At 47.9% G+C, this 17371-nt stretch overlaps 4 protein-coding genes across 4 annotated transcripts; 1 reads left to right on the forward strand and 3 right to left on the reverse strand.

Annotated features, from left to right (window-relative positions):
* Positions 1 to 448: 448 nt before the first annotated feature.
* Positions 449 to 3330, forward strand: BDV38DRAFT_295535 (putative DNA repair protein; the record flags this gene model as incomplete). Its single annotated transcript, XM_032062720.1, has 4 exons — positions 449 to 476; positions 1164 to 1432; positions 1483 to 2073; positions 2124 to 3330. 4 exons carry the CDS (start codon positions 449 to 451, stop codon positions 3246 to 3248), a joined length of 2013 nt encoding a protein of 670 aa, XP_031910226.1. The 3' UTR covers positions 3249 to 3330.
* Position 3331: 1 nt separating this feature from the next.
* BDV38DRAFT_168552 (urease Ure) lies at positions 3332 to 6573 on the reverse strand. The gene is made up of 6 exons (XM_032051911.1): positions 6421 to 6573; positions 6237 to 6323; positions 5762 to 6166; positions 4030 to 5706; positions 3914 to 3973; positions 3332 to 3853 (listed from the first exon to the last, which is right to left on the reverse strand). Exons 1-6 carry the CDS (start codon positions 6439 to 6441, stop codon positions 3593 to 3595), a joined length of 2511 nt encoding a protein of 836 aa, XP_031910227.1. The 5' UTR covers positions 6442 to 6573; the 3' UTR covers positions 3332 to 3592.
* Positions 6574 to 7393: 820 nt separating this feature from the next.
* Positions 7394 to 9232, reverse strand: BDV38DRAFT_256384 (uncharacterized protein). The gene is made up of 3 exons (XM_032055512.1): positions 9003 to 9232; positions 8118 to 8513; positions 7394 to 8050 (listed from the first exon to the last, which is right to left on the reverse strand). Exons 1-3 carry the CDS (start codon positions 9063 to 9065, stop codon positions 7598 to 7600), a joined length of 912 nt encoding a protein of 303 aa, XP_031910228.1. The 5' UTR covers positions 9066 to 9232; the 3' UTR covers positions 7394 to 7597.
* A 4560-nt stretch (positions 9233 to 13792) lies between these two features.
* On the reverse strand, positions 13793 to 14783 carry BDV38DRAFT_286195 (uncharacterized protein; the record flags this gene model as incomplete). Its single annotated transcript, XM_032060621.1, has 4 exons — positions 13793 to 14077; positions 14135 to 14266; positions 14342 to 14485; positions 14529 to 14783. 4 exons carry the CDS (start codon positions 14781 to 14783, stop codon positions 13793 to 13795), a joined length of 816 nt encoding a protein of 271 aa, XP_031910229.1.
* Between the last annotated feature and the right edge of the window lie 2588 nt (positions 14784 to 17371).

Raw genomic sequence — 17371 nt, forward strand, 5'->3', positions numbered from 1 at the left:
AACTGTCAGAGAAAAAAGAAAAGAAAATAGGATTGTCATTACTAAGTCACCGCTTCGATTAGCGGAGAAGAACGAAAGTGACCCATTAGGAAAAGAAGTAGAAGAGATCAACTTAGCAAATCGTAGCAAATCATCTTGTTATCTTCTCTCTCATTGGCTCACTATGAAGCATGAAGAAGCGGTAAGATTTCCCCAAGAATCGGTCTACGAAATCCGATCCTCCATTGGGGGAATTTAGGGCCTACCCGGCACTTGTTATACCAGTCTCCCTCCGCATTCGACACCTCAGGATAACAGGCGGCTAGCCTTATCATCATCATCTGCTGCTTAGTAGTATCGCATGTTCTTCTTTCACGAACTACTACTGGTTTCCCCGTCCACTCCGAAAGTACCAACTTCAATTACTAGGATGACTTAATATATACTCTTTCAATTGTAATATTCCCCAATGTCTACCTTTGACGGGATCGTCCAAGGTACGTGTGGATGATCAATTGCTTCAGATTCATTTATAAAAACCTAATAATCCGAGTAGAATTTCCATATATTCAGAGTGAGCAACACTACCGAACAATGTAAAAGGCCATAGCTACTAAAAGACAAAGTTGACTACTTTCGCAAAACCCCAGAGAGGTCTCCTCCACTGGCCGGCTTTCTTAGCCATGTCCACAGTGATCATCTCCAGGGCTTGGAGTCCTTCCGAGCCCCATTCATCTACTGTTCGGCAGCAACTAGAGAGGTATTGATCCATCATTTCACCCCTACCCCTACCCTGGACACATGGGGTACTAATTTCATTCCATAGCTACTCTTACACATCGAGAAATATCCTCACCGCATGAATTTCAGTAAAGGCATCCTTGAATCCCGGAAGTTGCATTACAAACATCTATCCAAACTTTTAGTAACCGATCTCGCCATGATACTCTCTTCTCCCTACTAATATCAGATAGCGGCCGATCCCTCTAAACACGCCGACGGAGATCGAACTTACCCCTCGGCTATCCATTCGAGTTACCCTGCTAGACGCCAATCACTGTACAGGTGCGGTGATGTTTCTCATCGAAGGTAGTGGAAAATCCATTCTCTACACCGGCGACATTCGTGGTATGTATCCTCACAAAGCCCCCAGTCGATGATCCCATAGCTCTGACAAAGAACAGCGGAGTCTTGGTGGGTCAATAGCCTTATCCGACATCCAATTCTCATACCCTACACTTTAGGTGGAAAGCCATTGGATAAGATCTATCTCGACAGTACATTTGCCCGCCATTCGTCTATATACCGTACATTCCCATCCAAGGCAAAAGGATTGGCAGAACTTCTGCAGAAAGTCGCATCCTATCCAGAGGACACTATCTTCTACTTCCGAGCATGGACTTTCGGATATGAGGAGGTCTGGATGGCACTGTCTGCTGCTCTCAATTCAAAGGTATACATGTGCTACGTCCTCAATCCTGTGATTTTATGCCAACAGAACAGGTCCATGTGGATCGGTACCAAATAGGTCTGTATAGGTCGCTCATCCCCACTCAACAGGGGACCGGCGAAGCATCTGCCCTTTGTGGCTTTGAGCTCGGGAATAGATTTGTTCCTGGCTGTTTGAGTGAAGACGGAGGGTGTCGCATCCATAGCTGTGAGCCAGGCGTACAATGCTCGGCCATTTCTTCGAAGAACCCGGTTTATATAATCCCGATTGTTAGTCGAACGAATGATGGCTCAGAAATACCCGAAGTTGGGGCTGGAGGCGGAGGTGGTGACCTGTATCAGATTCATGAGCTCGAGATCCCGAACGAGCTGGCACTAGAGCAGCTAGAGAAACTCTGTCTCGAAAGCATCCACGATCCTCAAACACTCTCGGAGACGCGAGAGGCGCTCATCGAGGCATACAGGTCCAGAAGGAAAGCACTCCAGCTTCATAGCTATGGGATAAAAGATGATCATGATATACCCTTAGAAAACCTAGCTAACATCATCAGCCGGGGCCGTTTCCACGACAAAAGTTGGTCGGATAACAACCAGGGATCAACAGGACAACATGATAGGTTAGGAAAACGGCTCCCAGCAGTTATTGTAAGTGGGCTTTGCATAAAATGAATCGAATATGCTCTAACATGTGGTAGCGCTTTCCATATTCGCGCCACTCATCCTACGCAGAATTATGCGAGCTGGTCTCCGCATTCAAACCAAAAGACATATGTCCTTGTACAGTTGACCCTCTAACATGGGATGAGGACGTCTCCATGCAAAGTCTCTTCGGCCATCTGTGCTCAGGAGCGGAATTCACTCACGACCATCACATGCGAGATATGCTGGAAAATGACGAAGGCCTTCGCTCAAGGAAACGAGCTCGCTACGAAGAACCCGCGTCACAATCAAGTAATCCCGACAGCATACCCAGAGCCACAATGGATTTCACTACTGGAGACCCCGACGACGATACAAGCTCAGATGGAAGAGCGCCAGATCACACCAATTCACAACCAGACACAACTAGCGCACAGCCGCAACTAGGACTCTTCAAACCCCACCCTGTAAAATCAAGTATATTCTCATCATCACATTCATCTTCAGGCCGCATCCTTATGCCATCATCCCTAGAGACTATCCAAGACAACAACCAAGCAGTAGACTCACGGCTCCCCACCGAAGAATCAACCCGAGCAGCAGAAAAAGCCAGACGAAACGAGACCCGCCAAGCATGGCACTTCCTGAATAACGCTCGCTGTGACCAAACTCCATTCCACCTTGGTTCTCTCCCCTCTTCATGGTCTACCGAAGAAGACAAGGACCCCGAGTATCAGAGGAAGATCATTGCAGAAGAAGAGACATCGCACCACATCGTTGAGCAATCTAACGATGGCCCCGACATCAACGTCAACGTTGATATCACAGACCACAACATCGAAGATCCAGATCCAGAGCTAGAAAGCCAATTCAGCCACTCACTCTCCCTCTCCCCCTCCGCCTTTGCATCCCAAGAACAGCCGTTGGAGCCAGCCAGTGATATGTGTTTCGATGGTGCATTCGATGAGTATATCGAAGCTCGAGAACAAGTAGAGGTTCAGACGGCGGCGTCTTTATCAACAGATGCCCAGATGGCCAATACCATAAAGAGACGCAGCAGCTCGTCTCGAGTACGGAGAGCCGCGTATCTAGCTGCTAAAGCGGATAGCTACGAGGCCTGGGCCTCTATGGGACTTGTTTCGGCGGGTAATAATCACACAGAAGAGGAGATCGAGCTATGATTCCGAACTCGTTGAGTTTACAACGATATGAGGATTCTTGTCCTGTATCCTGAAATACACAAATAATCATAAGAAACACCAAGTTATTGATTCTAGAAAAAAAAATTAAAATAAAATAAATTGATAAGATGGATATCATTACACACATTCATAACACATGCTAATTAATATGCACACATCTTCCGAAATGCAAAAGAAACCAACCTATACCCTAATCTATACAAAGAGAAAGTTAAGAAAGGAAATGTGCCAAAACACGCGCACGCATACAGGCTAGGTATCTCAACACAAGCAGAAACAGAAATACAAAGTCAAAGCAGAGAGAAAGAGAATTTTATCATCATCTAGTAAACGAAAAAGTCTTGCGTAAGCGGTAAGCTTGTCGCGGGTTGAGCGTCGCAAAGTACACCGTCGGCTTCGACGGCGTAACTTTCCGCGTCGACGTGCATCTTGGGCATGGTGTCGTTGTATTTCATGTCGGCTTTGCCGATGTTGCGGCAGTTCTTGACGGCTTCGATACGCTTCTTGACTCCATAGGATTGGACGGTGCCGGCGTCGATGGAGGCTTGTGAGACGAACATGATTGAGGTGCTGGGGACATAGGCCTGGGGTATCATGTTAGAAGGGATTGTTGGGGAGGATAAGAAGGAGTGAGGGGGACTTACTCCGAACATGGGACGCATGATGATCGGTTCGATAGTGGGAATGGATCCATTTGGATCACCCTGAATAGCATATTAGTTGTCTTGTTTTATGTTGAGACGAAATAATTTATGCTTACCATCTGTGCAGCGGTAATCATCCCACTCTTCATGATTTGGGTAGGCTTGGTACCGAAAGAACTGGGGTGCCAGATAACTAAATCGGCAATCTTGCCGACCTCCACGCTGCCAATCATATGGGACATGCCCTGGGCAATGGCTGGGTTGATAGTGTACTTGCTGATGTACCTCTTGACTCGGAAGTTGTCTGCGCCTGTGCCTTCGTCCTCCTTTAGCGGGCCACGCTGCTCCTTGTTCTTATGCGCTGTGTTCCATGTCCGTAGGATCACTTCGCCACAGCGACCCATAGCCTGCGAGTCTGAGGACATCATGCTGATGGCGCCAAGATCATGGAGGACATCTTCGGCGGCGATGGTCTCGGCACGGATACGACTCTCGGCAAACGCAACGTCCTCGGCAATGTTCTTGGACAAGTGATGGCACACCATCAACATGTCAAGATGCTCATCGAGAGTGTTCATCGTGAATGGACGAGTGGGGTTGGTGCTACTGGGAAGAACGTTCGGGTGCTCAACGACGGAGATAATATCAGGAGCATGGCCACCACCGGCTCCTTCCGTGTGATAGGTGTGAATTGTGCGGTTCTTGAAGGCTTCAATCGTTTGTTCCACGAAACCAGATTCATTCAGGGTATCGGTGTGAATCATGCACTGCACGTCGTACTTGTCGCACATATCCAGGCAGGTATCAATGGCCGCAGGAGTGGAACCCCAGTCTTCATGGAGCTTCAGTCCCGCTGCACCGGCTATGATTTGTTCCTCAATGCTGATTCCACCACAGTCGTTTCCTTTACCGGTGATACCCACGTTGATGGGGAGGTGATCGCAAGCCTGGATCATCTGGCGCATATGGGTGGGCCCCGGGGTGCACGTAGTCGCGTTCGAACCTGTCGAGGGGCCAGTTCCTCCACCCAAGAATGTAGTGATTCCAGAAGCCAATGCTTCATCCACCTGCTGAGGACAGATGAAATGGATATGGGTATCGAACCCTCCAGCGGTGATAATCTTGTTCTCCCCGGCGACCACGTCCGTCGAGGCGCCGACGACCATTTCCGGGTGCACGCCGTTCATAATATCGGGGTTTCCAGCCTTGCCAATGCCGACGATGATCCCGTCCTTGATTCCAATATCGGCCTTGTAGATACCGGACCAGTCGATGATCAGCGCGTTCGTGATAACCGTGTCTAAGCAGTGTTGGTGGGACTTGTCTGACGATTGGCCCATTCCATCTCGGATAGTCTTGCCTCCGCCAAAACTGCACTCGTCACCGTAAGATGTATAATCCTTTTCAACCCTGACCCACAGGTTTGTCAATCCCAAGCGAACCAGGTCACCAGTGGTAGGGCCAAACATCCGCGCGTAGGCCTCTCGGTCCATCGTGAATGGGGCCACGAGAGCGGCATCCGCAGTGGGTTCCGCAATGTGAGCGAAGCCGTCAGCTTGCAGACGCAGCATGATCTCGTCCACTCTGCTCAGATCGACCGTGCCCGAGGCAATGAAGTTACCTCCCTTGATAATGCGATGGCCCGCAATCTCCACAAGCGTCACGGTCTTGGTGTCTCCAGGTTCGAATCGTACAGATGTTCCGGCAGGAATATCCAGGCGATAACCATACGCGCGGAGACGATCAAAATGCAATTGCGGGTTGACTTCAATGAAATGATAGTGGGACCCAACCTACACGTTCATCATGTGAGTCCCGTACAACGCGGAGGGACCGGAATGCACTCACCTGAATTGGCCGATCGCCCTTACTCATCACCTTGAGCCTAATTCTTCGTCGTCCCTCGTTCAACGTAATGCGCTCGTTCTTCACGGGGATGATAGCACCGGGCATCTTCTCGGGCTCATAGTCGTTCGGATCCGGATCAGGGAACGCGTCCGCCGGGGGGATCGGAAGGAAACTCCCGTATAGAGCCTTCTCCAAGTTTCCTTCGTCGCTACTGATTGGGTGGTGGACCGTTACGAGGTATGTGCCGGTCGGGAACGTGCCTTCGACCTGTAGTTCTATAAGGGTGGAAACAACGGACGGCAAGACATGACGACGACCAAGCATGGTCTTGCCGATGGACATCAAATCGGCCACGGAGTAGAGACCATCGCGGATGAGCTCCTGTATGTTCGAGGATATCAAAGCCTAAACCGGTGATGTCAGTTCCGTGCCGGTCCACTTCGATGGATACGCAACTGAAGGGGCGATGACATACCACTGCCTCTGCATGATTCAATCGCACACCACGTGCGAGACGCCGTTGGGCCAAAAAGCCCAATTGCGAGATCGCAAGTTTATCGAGCTACCGAAGCCACCCATGTCAGATTTAATATAGTCTTTTTTTTTTTTTTTGTTATACAGATCTAGATCTCCCCGACGGATCCCTGTTTAGAACGTACCTCCTTAGGAATGAGGTGCATCTTCGCCGACAGTAGTTTAAAAGCGGAGCTGAATCGTTGTCTCTTGGCCTGCGAATCACCAGCGCTGTAAAAAATCCAGCAGCAGGCGATCGGGAGCTGATAGGCCAATCAGTGGACAGGGAGTGGATGACAAAGGGAAAAAATTAATAAAAAGAAAGAAAAAAAAAAGGCTGGATCGGATGCGACCGAGAGGAGTCTGCACGCGACCAATAAGGCAGTCGTATTTCACAGTTTCTCTTTGGAACGGGTGTAGGGATTGTGATCTCACACGGCGATGACCGTCTCTAGGGCAGGGAGACCGGGAGGCGACATGCACGAGGGGATTCCGGGGCGGGTTTTATAAATGAAGCCCAAAGGCAAAGGCGAAGGCCGGATGTTGATGTGGGGTTTCGCCGAGATACGCTGCCGGCATTGCTGATAAGGGTTACCTTTCGGCCTATGGTTGGCCGTGCCCAATTGACTATTCATTCATCAATTTGACTAACAGCTTTTTTTAGGAGGGGGGAAAAGGATTTCTGGAACGATAGAAATCCTGCACGAACCGTGCCGGCTAACCGTTCGATCGATAGCCACGGACCATTCCATGGAATCCAGACTCTAGACTCACCCTACTGCAACCTCACCCCTGCATGTCTGGGGTATGCCAAAGCATCCTGCATTCTCGCGTGGCCTTGGAAAATCAGAATCCTCTCCCCATTCGGGTATATTAGGAATCCTGTTTCCGGTATCGCATCCACTCGACAGTCATGGAAATGAACTGATGGAGAAAGTGACATTACCCGTAAAGCATTCTTCAGTCACCGCCTAAAGAAAAAGAAAACGGACTGCTATTCAAATTGCTTCCATTTTAACTTTCGCTAAGATCAATCAGAAAGATATCCATTTTCCCTTCGAGCAACCTTGACCTAAAAGCAAACCGAAGCTCCTGAAAATCATAGATAAAAGTAAAAAAAAAAAAAAAAAAATGTAAAGAAAAAAGACTCCCAACTGCCCTACCCCAGAGCACCTACTAATCAGTAACCCGGCTGCAAATAGCACGATATGTTACAGGGACCACTGAGTACGGTTCAATTCCCAAAAACAACATAGATGCGCCAAATGCCTGTACAGCAATCCAACCACCACAATGTCCAAAGATGTACACGTAATATCACCTTTACTCGTCAGCAGCAGCCTCGCTCTTGCGCTTCTTCTTGCCACGCTTGTTCTCCGTCGCAGCCGCCTTGCGAGTCGATGCGGGGGTCTCCTCCTGCACCTTCTTTTCCCTCGAAGCGGGAGTGCGCGTCCTCTTCTTCTCAGGTGATGCCTTCTTGGTATCCGCAGGAGAGGCGGCCTCCTTGGCAGCTTTAGCAGCCTCGCTGCGGCGACGCTTGCCAGCGCGTGGAGGGGTAGGCTCCCGGACTGGTTCGGGCTCCTCCTCCTCCTCTTCCTCCTCTTCCTCTTCTTCTTCTTCTTCCTCTTCTTCAGCAGGGGTGGTTTCCGCACGGTCCGCCTCCTGTTGCAGCTGGTTGGCGGCCTTTGCGTCATCACTGTAAGGAAGACCAGCCTTGTAGGCCTTCATCTTCTCCTTGTAGACCGCAAGATTGTCCGCATAAATCTTCTTCCAGTGCTACGTACCGCGCTGGTTAGTCACGGCGACGCGACGCGTTGGGGGCCAGCGGAAGAGAACAACTTACCTCCTTCTCCTCCTCGGGCATCTCAGCCCAGCGACGAGTACCCTCTTCAGAGACATCCTTTGGCTTGGCATTGGGACCCATTTCCTCGCCAATCTCAGCACGGTTGTGCTTCATGTAAAGGAAGAAAGGGGTCAAGGCGCGCTTGGGCGCATTGGGGTCCGGGGGAGCGCGCTTGCGCTTCTTCTTCTCGCCCACTTCGGACTTTGCGCCGGGGCTAGTAGCGCGAGCACCGCCGAGGGCGCCCAGCAAGCCGCTTTCATAGAGCGAGTTAGTGATGTTGGCGATGTTCCCAATGTCGACCGTCGGGCCACGGTTTAGTACGGTGTTCGCATGGTTAATATAAGCCTCCGACAGCTTGGAGACGGCCGCCTGGAGTTGCGCGAGACTAACGATCACCTGCGCATACGTTAGTTGAGTTTGGCTAGGTGGGAAAGAAGCCACCGCGCGGATGCCGGAGGTAGCCGCATTGACGGAATTAATAGCGCGGGCGATAGAAGTAATAAGGTCCAATGATGGCTGACCTCGATCAGGGATCGAGGCGCGTTTAACCATTGTGAAAGTGTGTGTGTGGGGGGGGAGGGGGAGGGGGGGGGGAAGAGAAATAAGCTCGATCAAGGTAAACAAGAACAACGGAGCAAGCACGAGATCAAGTTACGGGTAATGTCAAGAATTGATCTGACGTGAAGCTACCCAGGTTGGTTTGATGGTAATTTACAAACATGAAATGTAAGTTGCAAGGGGAATTCCAACAGAGGGGGGGAGGAGTAAGCCATAAAGCGGGCGTGGTTGTTGTAGGACGCGTGATGAGCAGGGAGAAGACCTGAGCGCTGCGCCGGACACCCCAGTCGGGCGCGACCGGCGGACAGTAAACAAGGGGCGACTTACGCTATCGCGGGTTCTAGTGAAATCGTCAACGTTGACGGTGACGGTGTCGTCTTTGCGCGACATGATTCAAAAGACAGTGAAACTTCACTGAGAAAGAGATTTTGGATAAATTTTGCTTTTGGTGAGAAGGGCACGGAGAAAAACAGAGAGAGAGAGAGAGAGAGAAGAGAAGAATATTGGGTTTTAGAAAGAGGGAAAAAAAGAAAAAGAAAATTTCGCTAGCGGGGTCGCGGTAGAGGGGGGGGGAATAGACCCTACTAAATAGTGGGCGCTGAAGGGCGCTGAAAGCCTGAAGTGCTGCTGAGTCGCTGTTTTAGGCTTAGGGGCCCTAGGACAGTGGGCTCGGGGAGCTCACTAGTGTGCTTCAAGCTGGCAATCTTCACCAGAGAGCTCCCGTTACTACTACTACTACTACTACTACTACTACTCCTAGTAGTCTCCCGTAGGATTCTGCGACCGCCGGGGCCGCAGGGTGCTGAGTCTTCTTGTTCCTCCGTTAAGCGCCGGCCAACTCTCGGTTGCACTGCAGCCTGTCCCGGTCCTCTTCTCTCCCCTGCGCCGCCTGAAGGCCGACATATGCTAACCCGGGTACCGGGCGCCTACTCAAGTCGCAAGGCTTCGTCGTTTGCCCCTCCCCTGGGGTCGCACACCAAGAATACTTGAAACCCACTAGTGCTGTGCCTACGGTGTTCACTGTCCACTACCAAGGTCGCCAACAGATTTTGTTTGCAATGCGTAACCAACACACACCCCCCGTCTATCCACTACAAAGCCCGGGATTTTTGGTAGTATTTGTTGTGACCTTTTTCTTGGATGGATTAATCGATCCATGTTTGGGTGGGCAAATAAACAAAAATATGTTATATATGAAGAGTATGACTCTTCATTTTCCCTCCTCTTCTCTCTCTCATTTTTTTTTTTTTTTTGTTTTTACTTTCTGTTTACCTTTGTTTGAACCCCGCCAACACGTTGTCGTGTCCCGGGTAGAGCTGGAGTACTTTTGTTTTGCCCCTCCATGGATGGGCTCGCGAGAGCTGCAGCAGAGCTCCTAGTACTAACTGTGCTGTACCCCGCTGCGCCCGGCATTGATTCGCATCTACTGAGGCGCTTTCTGCTTTCTTTCTCTCACCACGCTTTTTCTCTGGTATATTCTTGAGCATTTTTGCTAGACTGATAAAAAATCGAATCGGTTAATCCAAATCGGAAACGCACAAGTAACAGATACAGAACTCAAATGGAAAGGTTTCGACCGAACTTTGGACAGGCGCATTAGCCCACGCAACACTGACGAAAGGTTCTGCCTGATTTGGAGGTTACCCTACAGTGCCTCCAACGAATGTGGTTGATTTTGCAATCCTAGAACCTGTGATTGAATTGACTAACGGATGTCATAAAATGGACTACAGTCCCAAGTTCAAACATTCTTTATTAAATATTCTATATTCTACATTCTACTCTGAAGGTAAGAACATGAGGCCATTGCTATCCGCTGCACGCGCCCTCACAGTCTTTCGGGGAAGGGTAAACAAATGGTGCACGTCGCCACAGTCTTTCGGGGCGGTCGCTAACCAACATGACATAATGCCTAAGCGGCTTGCGCGGGTCTCGACCTTGGCCGCTTACTTTTCGCCTTCACCACAGCTGACACCCCCAATCAAATGGCGGTCTACTCTCCTGTCCCTCCAGGATGTTCCGGGCTTCCTGCACCCTCTGGCACAAATGGGGGTCTGCAGAGTAGCCACTTTTTTCCTGGGATGCTATTGTTTTTATAATATTTGTTTCCCAGTGCTCCCCTAAATCCCTCCCTTAGGACAGTATGTCTTTCCTCTAATTTTTACATCCCTTTTATGAATAATTTGAACGCACAATTTTCTGTCGTCTGGACACTGCGCTATGGCCGCCATCGCAATCTTATAGGATAGCTTCCTGCTATTGTTACTAGTAGTTAGTGGGCGGTTAACAGCCCCCGCGTAAGCAACAATGCAGATTCAGAGAAACCCCACTAGTATCTATTTTTATGATTCGATCAGGAGCACACCGTGTAGACAGAAGATATTTAGGAACATGTCTAGAGTTCTGATGGGTCATTAACATTTATTAACCGAGGCTATGTACAGTCCAGCAAAGGCACTGCCATCAAACGAGCCATAGCGCAACGGCCGTGTTCGCAATCTTTGCATACTCTTTCCGCCTGTGCCATGGTCTCCACTCCCTATGAACATGCCCGATCATGGATCTTCAGGTTTCATGGGATAGACCGATGGATATCAGCGATGATCAGAGCGTCTCTACTGTAGCTTGCACATGGACTGGTCATGGTGTGGACTAGTTAGTAGGTAAGGTATGCATTACCTTGTCAGCACCTATGACTCTATGGCCAGGGGTAGCTGGTACCGGAATCGATAGCTAGTGCTCAAGATGAGTTTCCCCAAATCGCATAAGCAAATCATTGATCGTAAGAGGGATTCACTAAAAGAGATACCTCACTAGTATGAGACCTTATCTAATGCAGCTGATACTACGAGAAATTGAACCCTGTATACTTCACTTGAAATTTAGATATAGTTTTAAGCCGCTTCCATTAGCTTGCAACCAGTCGCAGAGCTACTTGAGTACTTACAGTGGCAAAACACTGCAAGGACACTAACACCGCTCTCAAAGTAGAGATACATTAATCTTCAAATCAAACTTAAAATAGGTTCGCCAGCATATACAATCATCACCTCACACAGCAAGTAAAAACTCTTTTATTGACTACAAAGTCTCAGTCCTTCGGTCACAATATCTAGATTTGTTCATCTCAAGACATGATATACCTTCAATGGCACGGATTGATCTCTCAGACTGCTACATCGACCAAATTCAATCAAACGCCACAAATATCCAAATCTCATACTTCATCCTACCGTGAAGACAAAGAGGTAATCCACTCAGCTATAAAGTACTTCCACTTCTGCGACATCTCTGTAAAAGGATAAACCAGCAACTCGATCCCCAGCAACTCGATCCCCAGCAACTCCCCTCACCTTGTTAGCGTTAGTATTTACCAAATTCTAGAATTGTATACATCCCTTCTAGGTAATATAATCATTCTCATACCAGAAAAGGCTAGACAAAGCGATCCGAGGAACTAAGGTACCCGCACACGCCAACATTTAGGGTTGTGGAAGCCCCGTCAATCATTTTACGTAATAAACATACGTTGTCGGCCACAGCTTTCCAATATGTTCCAAATATCAGTGTAAGACAACATTTTCTTATAGTTCCTTCTCGTTCAAGCTTTGTGAAAAGGACTGTACTCCTAAAGTCTATGTGGAGCAGAATTGCCATCAATAAGAAGAGAAGATTGATGAAGTGGATGCTATAATACAGAAGGAACTTCAAATAAAAAAACACCTGAAAGAAACCACTTTAGCTATGTGCCCCCACACTCGGTCTATGTCCGCGTTAACTCGAGGAGGAAAGACCCCTACGGAGTATATTTGCCTTGGCGATTGAAACAGCAGGCTAACAGGACTCGCGTTGTGGGGCTTCAATATAAAAATCGTTTTGTTAGTTGCTTTCCTTTTTGAAAACGTTCTGGCTTCTGAGATGCTTTAATTCTATGTAGTATAAGCAGGTAAAGTATATGGAAACGTCATTTTCGCTTCGATTACTTACTGAGATGAATGAGATAATTATTACTTTGGATACTAATTTCCTATTTACGTGGAATCTCACGTGTTCTATAGTAGATATGCATGTCTTGGGTGCTTCTACCCTTATGGGGTCGCTTAAAATTCCCTAACTAGACTGACCTCAGAACAGAACTAATGCTCACAGGAAACCTGAGATCGCCTGAGCTCGGGCAAACCAGACCTCCTATTTAGATGGGCATAAAGATACATGTCTAGCCAGTGGAATTGCACGAACATCTTGGTACTAGGAAAGAAATAAAGAAAAAGAAAAGTAAGAGATTTGTTTTGTGTTGATCGTCTGTTTAGTCCTCCCTAAGATCAGGTAGCTCACAAGCTTGGCTACGAGCCATCCCCGCGGCGGAGAAACGTATGAACCCTAAGCAGAAAACGGAGCGAAGAGCAAGACGGAATGTTGAATAGCTACCAATGTACTAAGAAAAGTTTTATTGTTTCAGATGTACCAGTTAGTAGATTTAATATTCCTTGCTTTGATATCCGACAAAAACCGGTTTTCTATCACTGCTGCCCAGTGCTAACGGTCCCATGGAAAGTTTTGATTTGGCGGATCGGTTCGGCCCGTCGGACTATCCAGAGCTTGCTCAGATCAGGGCCTTTAGCTTCAGTTACTAACCTCTACTAGCCTTCAATCTACTTATGAGCCTTGCGTATATAGATTGGCTGGGCAATGTTATGGTTTTGGTAGACACCAAGCTTCCTTACGGTAATTAGCAGGCCAAACACCATTCTTTCCAGGACACAAGACCCCCTTCGGATCAAGCGTGTTCTTCAACGGCTCGTTTAATTTCATCTGAGCATTGTCATCGAGGCTATAAATTTCGGTAATCTAGTCTATCAGCGCGAGATGAGCGCGATTCTCACCCCATCCCCGGTCCGCCGCCTCGGCGATCAGAACCTGAATAAGCTTATAAGCCCGACGTCTTGAATCGGGATCGTTCCGATCAAACAGGATGCAGACGATATGGGGAAGAACATGCCAATAAAATCGAGGCCGTATTCCTCGCTTAAGCGGCGGCTGATGTCGTACTAGGCTTTGGCATCGGGTCCAGTCATTTTGGTGATTGGAGAGAAGAATAGATGTCCGCCGTTGGGAAGCTAGGGCAATAATTCAAGCTCGGTTGTGACTGGGGTACCTTGCATTGTATCGCTTCGGGTTTGTAGAATAATGTCGTTGGGACGATCTTCGGGGAAATAGACTTTGGCGCCGGCGATCTTGCTGAAGGACGCTTTAATGACAGACCAGAGAGCGTCGCGAATAATGAGTGAGCGGTACATCGCTCCGGAGAGATTCCAGCGACCGACAGTGAGGTTTTGGGCGATTTCATCTAACATGAGGTCGGTTAGAGGCTTGTCAGAATTGGTGTATTTGGTGCGGTGGCTCTAGAAAATTCAGTGTGAGATACCGATAATGAGCATTCAATAGCTCGGCGGACATACCTGCAGAGCGGCACTAACTAGGACGTTATCCAACTTGAATGTATTCTGAATTACACCGGAGATTCTCAAGGGTCGGGGTATCTCCACAATCTGATCCAAGTCATTGTCCCTGGGAAAGGTGATCATGTACGCCTAATACCCGCCGGGGAGGCATAAGCTAGATTCCCATTCTCACGATGATTCCAAGAGACGACTCAGAAAATATACCAGCACTCTGCGGACCGAGGATATACTCAAATAACTGCCAGCTCTCGTTTGGTTCCTGTTCATGTGGCGGCTTGCTCTTGTCCGCTTTAGGGTTCGGCAAAGTGCCCATCCCAGTGCGGAGTGAGCCATCCGCAGCGCATCATCCTGTGAACAGGTCATTAGCTGATCTCCTTTTGGGCACAATTACGTCTAACAGCTTACCAGTGATCATCGTATGGAGTATATCCAGCACCTCTTTCGAGCATTTTCCAATAACCGAACCGCCACCGACGTCAGGCACGTCTCCCCACACTTGATCCCGCAAGTTGTGCTTGACCAAGCACACATGGAGGTCAAAGTAAGATACCCCAGGCTCGAGTAAGGCATAGGCACTCTGAGGATCAACTTTCAGCACTCTATTCCTATTTTCCCCCCATTCGAAAGCAAGCGAATAGTATCCCATACCGTAAGGTTAACTCTATGACCTAAGTGTGGTATGATTCCCAAGGTACCCGAAGCCAACGCAGGTTTTCTCTCTGGTCCTAAACCATCAAGAATATCTTAACAATCTTTCATCATACACGATTTATTCTGTTCATCTTACTGAACCCGTATGATTTTGAGCCCAGTCTGGTAACGCGATTGCAATTCTATAAAGGCAACATATGCCCGTGCTCTCTTTTTAGCAAAGGGAGCAAACCCTGCTTATATTTTATATAATGATGTTGTTTGTTTTTGTTACTTGGAGTGATAAGGTTGGTTATCAGTTGGTAACTTACTGTAGGATGTGTTACAGAGTTAGGCACCGCTAATAACGGTAGGCTAGGTACAGTACTAGGTACATCGAGTGGCCAAGCTGGCAAGACAATGCAATAACAACCGAGATTGATATCCTTATTACGCGACTATTTTCCAGAATTACATAGTGAACGGAATGCTGCGATGCATGAGCAACAAACAGGAATCAGCATGGATCTACGATGTAGAATGTCGATCTGCCGTTTACTTTCCCTTTACTCCCGGAAAATAAATTCCCCCCAATTCTCCTCCCCGAGCTTTTCATCTACCCAGTAAGCGTTCATAAACAGATCTAACATGTCAATCAATCAATTTCTCCTTTCCTCACTATGGTCGTTTGTTGGGACTGTAAGGCTTTCCGCGTGCAACGCTCACCCTACATTTTATTATCCAAGAGAATCCAGACCTGTTTGCGCATGGCCTCTGGCCCAGGCAAACGACATGCCTTACCCTTATTTGCTTCGAATGAAAATAAGAAAATCCCTTCCTTTTTATGAATTAGGTTATTCACGTAGGGTCTTCAATAGGAATAATGCCTGTTTAGTAAGCTCGCTCCATTTTCATGCTTAACCGCGTTCATATACATTGAATCGATGTGTAGCCCTATTTCGTACTCTTGCGGTTATATCATAGTTCCATGAAATGATAGCCATAGGAGAATATAAAGTTAGTGTCAGTATTCATAAACTATCCACGGTTAATAGTATGAGAGGTGTCAATATGGCGTCAAGGGAATGACCCTAGCTCGTCAATATTAGATCATGGAAGGTATTCAATAGTAGGCTAGTGAAAGAGCTCATCACATTGACACACCAACTTGTCTTCTAGGTGCTTTCTTACCCTCTCTATCTGCATTCCCTTCTCCCCGTCGTCTCCCACCTTCTTTGGGCTTTCTCTGTTTTGTAAATCAGTTCCACATTGATTAGTAGCCATGCACATAAGAAGATTTAGCAGTTTGAGATATCCTCAACAAATCGCCTATAGTAATCAACTATAGCATTGCCTGAAATGTCATATACCATGAATTCTCAATGATCGACTTAATCAAGGTGAATAAGGGAACCTAAACCACCTGCTTGATAAAGGTTTGAAGACGGAGGATGTGGGATACTTTTTCCCATATTTGCCGAGAAACATCAATCAAGCAGTCATCAAGCAGTAATTCTGCTTAGGGATCAAGGTTCTCGGACCTACTGCCGCAACGTTCATACATTCATCCACCGGTTAAGAGATATATTTGGTTCCAAAACCTAGCAGGTGCCCATAGCTCCGTACCGTGATAATCTTTGTCCTCCACACGCATTTCTCCACATTCAAAGCCTCATGGTGCATTACAATGGTCTCTTGCTGCTCCGGGAATCAAAGCAGAAATCTCCATACGCAATGGGAGCTACATAGCTGCCTATATGGCGTCCTATACCGTAAACAGCATTCACTCATGTCCTAGCGGAGCAGCCTAGCATGGTTCATAACCGAATTGAATCGCTATAAAAGCTAGGATTGAAGGCTGCGACCCTCAACCACCCTGCCTAAGCCAAATCTAACGATTGGCGTCAACCGGTGGCGAGGGTCAACATCGCCCTCCACAGTCAGCAAGGCCCCGATACGCGCTCCCTATATTTGGTGATTTCAAAACTTCTTTGTCATTCTTTCTTCTTGAGACAGGACTGGATAATACAAAGCAAATGCGTATTTGAAATCTCCACAACGCCATTCTAATACTCTGGACATTACTTTTATACGTCCAAAAGTGCCACGGAAGTACGCCCAAATTTGACGCCAAGGCACGCGTACTTACATCCACCATGGCCCGCGACCATGTAAATGTCTATGGACAGATAGGTGGGAGTTCTGTCTTGGCGCCTCAAGAGGAGGCTACGCTGTCAATGAAGGGCTAAGATTCTGGCTGTCCGTCTTAGATCGTGCTCGGTATGGGATTGTGAGGTCAACATATTACCTTCACCATCCAGTATACCCAAGATGCCATCCAAAAACCCGTTCAAGAAGCTAGAAGAGATGCTGAAGAAGGTCAAGACTTTCCTTGAACCGCGGAAATACCTCCCAGAGGGTATGAGTCTTGAAGAATCAGAGTCATTAATAAAGGTTCCAAATATTATCATAGATCACATAAAGAAAGAGCATACGTCAATAGCATACTGTAACGTGAGTATGAGTATGTGGAAAAGTACTTTGGAATTCCTAAGACACCGGCGCTTATGAACTTCATGTCCTGGGAAATCCCATTTCCCGCAA

The sequence above is a fragment of the Aspergillus pseudotamarii genome (genome assembly GCF_009193445.1).
Source record: "Aspergillus pseudotamarii strain CBS 117625 unplaced genomic scaffold BDV38scaffold_57, whole genome shotgun sequence".
NCBI classification, from domain to species: Eukaryota; Fungi; Ascomycota; class Eurotiomycetes; order Eurotiales; family Aspergillaceae; genus Aspergillus; species Aspergillus pseudotamarii.